This window comes from Mesocricetus auratus, unplaced genomic scaffold, assembly GCF_017639785.1.
Source record: "Mesocricetus auratus isolate SY011 unplaced genomic scaffold, BCM_Maur_2.0 Super-Scaffold_100676, whole genome shotgun sequence".
Taxonomy (NCBI): domain Eukaryota; kingdom Metazoa; phylum Chordata; class Mammalia; order Rodentia; family Cricetidae; genus Mesocricetus; species Mesocricetus auratus.
In genome coordinates, this window is record NW_024429266.1 from 131,275,385 (window position 1) to 131,284,815 (window position 9,431).

The 9,431-nt window shown below is 37.0% G+C and overlaps 1 gene segment (V, D, J or C); it reads right to left on the reverse strand.

The window, feature by feature from the left end:
- Positions 1 to 5,581: 5,581 nt before the first annotated feature.
- LOC121136807 lies at positions 5,582 to 7,881 on the reverse strand. The segment is given in 2 exon segments: positions 5,582 to 7,590; positions 7,794 to 7,881. Coding segments are annotated over 2 exon segments (459 nt in total).
- Positions 7,882 to 9,431: the final 1,550 nt, after the last annotated feature.

A 9,431-nucleotide genomic window follows, 5' to 3' on the forward strand; every position in this document is an offset into this window, starting at 1 on the left:
CTAGTTCAATAGAGCTTAAAAACAAACCTCCACATTGACATGTAGGTACTGGAGTTATATCCCAGCAGTTAAGAGTGCTGGTTGCTCCTCCTAGTACCCAAGATCAATTCCTGACACCTAAATGGAAGTTCACTAATATCTGTAACTACAGTTGCAGGGGACATAATGCCCTTTTCTGGCTTCTGCAGACACTGTATTCACAAGGTGTAAGACATGCATGAAGGTAGACCATCCATGCACATAATAATTAATTAAAGCACTGATATGGAATTGTAGGCTACCAACATTTGAAATTCAGGCAATTGTGTCCTATGTTGGACTTCCAGATTCCAGAATTAAAAAATGATGACATTCTTTAGTACAAGCCATATTCTGTGACAAATTGTTAAAGAAAAAATTAGCAATTTACACAGAGAACTTAACTAGAATGTGCTCCATAAATCTTAGAAGCACTGTGCTTATAAATAACCTGCAGGGTATGACAAGTTTATTCAGCAATGTGTCAGACACAGGACCTATAACTCAAAATAAGGAAATACCAAGGGACATGTGTGGTGCATGCATCTGATGAAAATCAGAGAGGAGTTTTGTGTTAGAGAGTGAAGTACTACAGAAGGAGAGATGTAATGCTGCTGAAAAGTAATAATCTTCCATGTCTTCAACATGGACACTGATAATGGTGATAGGGAACGGACCCACATTCACTGCCAGTTAACTAAGCAGAAAATCTGGATGCCCAGGAGACTAGCAGATTAGAAGGCTTCCCTGGTTTCTACTGGTACCAGGTCAAGTGGCTCTCTGACATAGCTGCTAAACCGACACTGCCTGGATTTACAGCTGACATAAACACTCTCTCCTGCTGACACTGTCATAGAGGATGGAGACTGGATCATACGATGTCCCCACAGGCTCCTATACCTGGAAAAAGTTCCATATCATACAAATATACACATTAAGATACATAATTACACAACAATGATATTTAAAATATATTTTCTACTCTGAGTGTGAAAGTACACAACTTTACTCATAGACATGGGATGCAGAGACATGAGGATCATAGTAAGTTTGAGGCCAGCCTAATATACAAAATGAATTCCAAGATAGCTCTGGTTATCTGGTTAAACAGTTTATCAGAAAAAGTCTTTCCTGTTGTCTGTATATTATTATTTCTCTATAAACCTATCACTCTTTAAAGATTATAATACTTTTAAATTTGTCAACAGATATCAAGAACAGCAGGGACATGAGGACCCATGTCTGTTATTCCCATCTTGTACTGTCCCTGCTACTCTGATGCAACTCAGTGCCCACAGAAAAGGACTGGTTTATAAAATCTGAGCAGCTGGACTGGGTTGTGAGTGCTCATGCAAAGCAGTCAGCAAATGAGGAAGCAAAACTGAATGGCAGCATGTGAGAGTGGCTGTTGCCAATCAACAGTCAGTAACATCAGAGCATGTAAGCACTCACTGGGAAGGAAGTCAACATAGAAGCTCAAGGTCTAACTCAGAGCTAAAAAAAATCCGCAAATGCCAAATGCTCTAATGATATATTTCAAATCACAATCAATGACAGGTTTGTATCAGTTTTCATATATGTTGGCAGAACTATGTGAGTATAACAATCCTTATGAAATAATAAATATGGTGAATGAAAACATCAAACAACAAAGGAAAAGGGGTGGTAAAGGAATTATAATGTAATAATTTAAAAAGGAGAGAAGGGAAAATGGAGAGTGATAAAAGAAAAGAAGGATTAAGTGAAGGATGGAGAGAAAGAGAAGTAGAGGGTAGGAAAAGACAAAGGGGAAATTTAAGAATGAGAAGTGAGGAGGAAAATAAGAGTGGATGAATAAAAGGGAAAGATAAAGAAGGAAAAACAGAAAGCAAAATTGGAAAAATTTTGACCAAGTTTTTACTAAACTGATGAAAATTGCAGAACATTGAAGCCCCTCATGTCCTAAGTCAATAGAAAGCACTGTGAACTCCTTAATTGCTTGCTGGGCATCCACCAAAGAAGTTAAGACAGGTCACAGTTCCATGGAAATACATGACACCTTCATTAAAATATTAATATTAAAATGACTTTTAATGTCAATGTAAATGTAAGAAATATATCCTTCCAAATATTAATGAACGAAAAGTGTGGTATGATAAGTAGACAATGGAAAGCAAGAGTGAAAAATCAAGAACTCCTTGGGAAGTCATGCAGTAATCCAACACAGAAGCCAAACACTGAAAAAAAATTCACTTTTTCAAGACTTTAATATCCTAAATCTGTGGGTCAATTATCTGATCTGATAGGCCATAAAATAGCCAATAGTAAAATATATGAAAGACCATCAACCAAAAATAAATTAAAAGAAGAGGAAGAGTTAAGTTGTTCTGGAAGTGCAGACCTCTGTTGCAGCATTGGACCCTGCTGTAGCCCGGATTCTGAACAGAAAGCATGTACACTTTGACTAGCCATGCCAACACATCATGCAACATTGCAGTTGAAGTGTTGGCTCAGGTTTCCAATGACTCTGTTATATTACGCATTGCAGTTTTTTAATAACAAAGTTTTCTTCTCTGACAAAAACAGTAATTTAATCCCCTACCAGTATGCATAATTGTGTACGTATCAACTTCATTTATCTAAGGGTTCTCTGGTATTAAATTATATATAAATTTACATGGTGGTGTTTGAGTTGCTAATTTGACTTACATAAAAATTGGCAACAATAAAATGCTGGGAAATTTTAGCAAAGAACATATCAGAAAAATCATTCACCATGGTCAACTGGCTTCATAACAGGGATGAAGGGATCATTCAATATATGAAAATCAATCAACTGTAATCCACAATATAAACAAGCTGAGAAATAAATATCACATGATCATTTCAATAGATGCTGAAAAAGCCTCTGACAAAATCCAACACCCCTTCATGATAAAAGTTTAGGAAGGAGGAAGGTAAGATCAATATAGTAAAAACGAAAATTTTGCCGAAAGCAAACTATACGTTCAATGCAATTCACATCAAAATCCCAGAACAATTCTTTATAGATCATGAAAGAACAATTCTCAACTTTATATGCAAAAATCAAAAGACCCAAGATAGCCAAAACAATAAATACAATAAAGGAACTTCTGGAGGCATCATCTTCCCTGACTTTAAGCTCTATTGTACAACCATATTCCTGAAAACAGCTTGGTAATTGCACAAATGTAGACAGGTAGAACAAAGGAATAAAACTGAACACCCTAATATTAATCCACACATGTATGAACACCTGATATTTGACAAAGAAGGTAAAATGATACAATAGAAAAAGAAAGCATCTTCAACAAATGGTGTTGGCATAACTGGAGGTTGACATGTAGAAGACTGCAGATAGAACCATGTCTATCGCCATACACAAAACTTAATTCCAAATAAATCAAAGACCTCAACATAAACCAAGCCACACTGAAACTCTTAGAAAAGAAATTTGGAGATATGCTTGAACATATTAGTACACTTCCTGAACATAATGTCAGTAACACAGACACTGAGATTGACAATTAATAAATGGGACCTCGTGAAACTGAGAAACATTTGTAAGGTAAAGGACACAGTCAACAAGACAAAATGACAGCCCACAGACTGGGAAAAGATATTCGCTAATCCCACATCTGACAGAGGGCTGATATCCAATATGTACAAAAAATTCAAGAAGCAGGTCTCCAAAACACCAAAAGATCCAATTAAAAAGTAGGATGCATTACTATTTAGAGAATTCTCAATAGGGGAGTCTAAAACATCTGAGAGAAACCTAAGAAAATGCTCAACATCCATAGCCATTAGGGAAATGCAAATTAAAACAATTCTGAGATACAATCTTACTCCTGTCAGAATGGCTAAAATCAAAACACCAATGACAGTTTATGCTGGAAAGGATGTAAAGAAAGGGAAACACTCTTGCACTGCTGGTGGGAGTGCCAACTCTTACAGCCACTTTGGAAATCAATATGGAAATTCGTCGGGAAAATGGGAATCAGTCTACCACAATATCTAGCATTTCCACTCTCTGACATACACCCAAAAGATGCACATTTATACAAGAAGGACATCTGTTCCCCTATGTTCACAGCAGTATTATTTGTAAAAGCCAGAACCTAGAATTAGCCTAGATGCTTCTCAATTGAAGAGACAGAAAAAATGCGGTACATTTACACAATGGAGTTCTACTCAGTGGAAAAAAAACAATAGAATCATGAATTTTGAAGGCAAAAGAATTGCATTAGAAGAAACCATCCTGATGGAGGTAACCAGTCACATAAAGAGAAACATGATATGTACTCACTCATGTATGGAATTTAGACATGGATCAGGGGTGTGCTGCCTGCAATCCAACTGACAGACAGTCTGGGAAACAGGGAGGATATTAAGAGATATATGCATGGCACCCCAAAAACAAGAATGAGACAAGATCTCCTGAGTGGATTACGAGCATGGTGGAGAGGAGAGAGGGAACAGAGAAAAAGAGAGGGGAGAAAGGAGGACATGGGGGATCAGAAAATTTGAGGTGGGGGAAGAATAGAGAAGAGCAGGATGAAAGATACTTTAATAGAGGGAGTCATTATAGGTTTGAGAAGATTTCTGGCACTAGTTTGATTTCCACGGATCTACAAGGATGACACCAACTGGCAAACTAAGCAATATTGGTGAGACTACCTTAAAAGCCCTTTCATGATAATGAGTTTAATGACTGCCTTCCTAGAGCCTTCATCCAGTGGTTGACGGAAGCAGAGAAGCACACCTAAAGCTAAACACTGAACTGAACTCCTGGAACCCAGTTGCAGAGAGGGAGGAGTGATGAGTAAAAGGGGGCAAGACAGGGCTGGTGAAAGTCATAGAGACAGATGACCTGAACTAGTGGGAGCTACTGGACCACAGACTGTTGGCTGAGAGGCCAGTAAAGGACTTATCCAGACCCTCTAAATTTGGGTGTCAGTGAGGAGACCTCGTTAACCTAAGGGACTTGGGTATTAGATCAGTATTTATCCCTGGCATACAAATGGACTTTGGGAGCTCATTCCACATCAAAGGATGCTCTCTCATTCTGGAAACATGGGAGAGAGCCTAGACCCTTCTCCAAATAAAATGACAGATTCTGGATATCCCATGGAGGGCCTCAACCTTCCTGGGGAAAGGAGTGGGGATTAATTGGGGGCAATGTTGGGGCTTGGGGGAATTCGGTGGTCTGGGGAGGAGAGTAGGGAGAGGGAGCTGGGATTGACTTGTGAAGCAAGCTTGTTTCTAATTTAAAAAAAAAAGAAAAACTGACTAAATGGATTATATTTTCATTAGGAAATAATTTCCAAAAATTCTTGAAATGCCACTCAGTGTACTTCTGCCATTTTCTCCAGTGTATTCATGTGAAGTGATAAAAAGTCAAAGCATGTAACAACTCTGAAATATGTTGAAGTTGTGTTACATACTATGAAATCAGATATTCAGGCAAGATCAATTTCTTTCATTAAAATAAGCAAGCACACCCATGTCACTAAAATTTCCTTTCATCATTAGTAAATAACAAAACTACAACATAACAAAATGGTTTTAAATCAAATTTACTCATAATTTGTTATCAGTTAATGTTTGTCTTGGATACCTACTTCACAATCTTATATGCCCGACATTGTACTTCATACACCATGCACTTTAGAAATAAGTCTCAGAGACTCCTGTCCTGGATATGACTTGAATGCCTTTACCATGTGGTAAATATTTAATGACACCCAGAATGTACCATGCAAATGCCCAAAGGATAGAAGCAAACAACAGTCCTAGCAAGCTATGGCACCTATGAATGCCAAAGTCCAGCAAGTAGTCAAGACTGGTATGTATACCTAGATTGAAACCAACAGATATCTACTTGAACTTAAAGACCTACTCAGCAAGAGGGAAATCATGCCTGGCCTCATCAACTACTCAGATGTAGAGAAGATATGAATCTTAAAGAAGAATCTAATTACCTTACATAACTAAATGAGCACAATCCTCAACTGAACTGTAAGCAATTTAACCTCATAACACAGATACCTGCACTCCTCATCTTGCAGAAAGTAAAGTACTCTGAAACATATGGAAACCTTTATAGAAAGCCACAACCACTTGCAATAGAGTTGCTGAGCCCAGTCATAATGGATATATTTATAAAACACACCCACACCTAATTCTTAGAGAACATTGTGAAAAGAAGGGGAAAAGGTTGTAGGAGATAGATTCAAGGCCTTTACTTTATGTTTCTTAGTAATGTCAGAAACTAGACCCTTGAAGTCTCACCAGCATAGTTTTATAAATTTTAATTCACAATGTCAGGGAAAGACTTCTAATACATATACATTATTAGGCATTTTATGTATGAAAAATTATCTCAAGAACACAATTACGTCATACCCAAGCAACTTGTCAATAGATTAATTATGTGAGCAAGCAAGCTGTTATTATCAGTTCTTTTAATGGCAGACTGAATTGTGCAGTGCAAAGAAAAGGCCAATTACTTTATAATTTATCTTGAAAAGTAATCCAATAAAAATACTTAAAGGAATCACAAACCTAAACTTTTATATATGAAAAATAATTAGTCAGATGACAAAGACATTTCTACCAAGCTTGATGGCAAACCTGAGCATGAACCCCAGAAACAAAACAACAAAGATACATACTAGTTCAAGTATTCTATGACCTCCAAGAATATGATATATCAAATGTGCACATGCATACACACAGATTCAGATAATTATCTAAAACAAAATAAAAGTTACAAGAACATATGGAACGGAAAACAAAACCACAAGAATTGGGCACCAGTATAAGCAAGTAAGAAAACTCTCCAGGATCTAGAAAATGCAAAAAAACACTCTTTCCTAGAGTTTCCAAACCAAAATACAGTTTGCCATTATTATCACTTCAGATGAAAGAGTCTTATGTTAAACATCAGAAATCCAAAATTATAAAAAGATAAATCCCTCATATTCAAACAACAGAGTTTGTGGCAATGTGTTACAGAAGGAAGAGAAGGATAATCCTGTGTTCTCCTTTACACTTTTATACAAATGTATTTCATAACAAAAATTATAAAACAAATTTAATCCATTGTTTCTCTGGGCTGTGCAAACATTTTCATTGGTATTTGATGAGTATTTGGGCTCTAAGGTAAAAGGGGAAGGGTGCAGGTTCCGAGCTGTGTGGTACTGGCAGCAGGTGAGACTCTTAGAGGAGGTTTTTTTTTTGGAGGCTGAAGCACTGTGGGAGGAGTATCATAATGTTGCTGACAGAAATAATCTCCCATGTCTTCAGGCTGGACACTGCTGATGGTGAGAGTGAAATCTGTCCCAGACCCACTGCCTATGAAGCGATCAGGGACCCCAGTGTGCCGAGTGGATGCCCAGTAGATCAGCAATTTAGGAGACTGCCCTGCTTTCTGCTGGTACCAGGCCAAGTAGTTACTGCTACCAATTGAAAGACTCTGACTGGACTTGCAGCTGATTGTGACCTTCTCTCCTGATGACACAGCCAAGGAGGATGGAGACTGGGTCATCACAATATCTGCATGGGCACCTGCAATCAAGAATAGCAATAATCATGTTTAACAAAGAAACCCCACAAATTTAATGTAGATGACATTTGTCATTTAATGCCCTTGTAGTGCCATATTGTCAGAGTATTATTCCATAAAAATATTATACTGTGGCACAAATTATGAATTACTTTTATACAAAGAAGTGACTCTGAAAATATCTTAATACTTTGAAATTTCTCACCAGACAACCAGAGCAGCAAGGACATGAGCACCTGGGTCTGTGACTCCATCTTGCTCCCCCTGTTGGAAGCTGCTCAATTCTCACTATCAAGACCTGCCTTATAAACTCCAAGCAGTGGGACTGGGTTGGAGAGGCCCATGCAAAGCAGTCAACAAATGCAAAAGCAGATTCATGGGTAGCTGTGTGAAACTGTCTTATGTAAATCAGCAGGCAAATATTCAATCACAGACAGAATAACACTAAAACATACTGGCTTACTATGTTCTCTAATAGAAGCTCTTGTTAAATATAAGACATATTTAAATTAGGTTACATTTGCAGAAATAGTAAGAGAACTATCTCAGATTGACAGTCCTGGAAAAAAATTATTTGCTCAAAAATAATACAATCTCAACATACAGTAATAAAACATGCAATAAAATAAAGTAAATGTGCAATGAAGAAAAGAAGAATGCCACAAAAAATGAGAGAATTCTGGACCAAAAATGCAGCAGAGATGCAAAGAAAAGCTAGTAGTCACTCTGTGGAGATTCCTGGGGCATTAATTTAAACATAAGATCACAGGAATTTTAATCTTGAAGCAAAGGTAAACCCAACAAAACTACAACACATCCTCCCTACAATTTCAGGAACTGGATAGAAGGCTCTAAATGAGGGAATGAAAGAAACAAGGTTTCTTCAAGAAGTCATGGACTTAGAGCAACACTGTCAAAACTGTTTTGTTCAGAAAAACAGTAATCTAGAAATGAGCAGTATTGAAACTGGTTTAAGACAGTCTTGCTCACATAATGAACAGTAAAAGAATTTCCCAGAAGGGGGCACAACTATCCTACTTCAAGTAATAGATTTCTAGAGACAAATGAACTTCAACATCAGAGACTGTTGCAATACAAAGGGAAAAATGATTGAGTATAAATGAAAATCAAAAGCACTAACACAAATCACAGAAACTGCCTGAACTCCTGGTTATTGGTTTTGAAAGTATATACAAGAAATAAATTATGAACCGTATTTTACGTGTAAAACATAAGAAAGAGAAAATAAAGGAATAAATAAAATACTATGGCAAGGAATCAACACTCATGCCTCTGATCACAGAACTGTGTCAATAGAAGCAGGAACATCATGTGTTTGATGCAAGCCTAGAGTACATAGCAAGTTCTTGGCCATTCAAATCTTGGCATGGCGACAATCTCTCAAAAATGTGCATCACTAATTAATTGGTTACAAATCTGCTCACGGTATTTTATATAAGAAGTTATTTATCTGTTAACATGCTAACAAGTTAGCATTAAGCCAAGAATATTATTGAAAATTAAATACGCAATTAAGCAATATGCAATTCCCTCCTACTTTCAAAAAGTATGTAATGTTATACATCTACTTTTCAGGTATAAAATTTTCAATTTTTCTGATAAGCATATTTAAATCTCCTCTTTCAACTCTAAACACAGCATCATGAGAGAAAGCTGGTGTATAGAGTGAGAATGGTCCCAATCTCACTGACAAGAATATGACAGATGGGTAACTGCCACAGTCTGTGTCTAACAAGCTGTCATGTGCTTTCCATCTTTGCTAATCATTTTACTTTGCTTTATGACAGCTGCAGTGAGCTCATATTTTGCTTTCATGACCTTT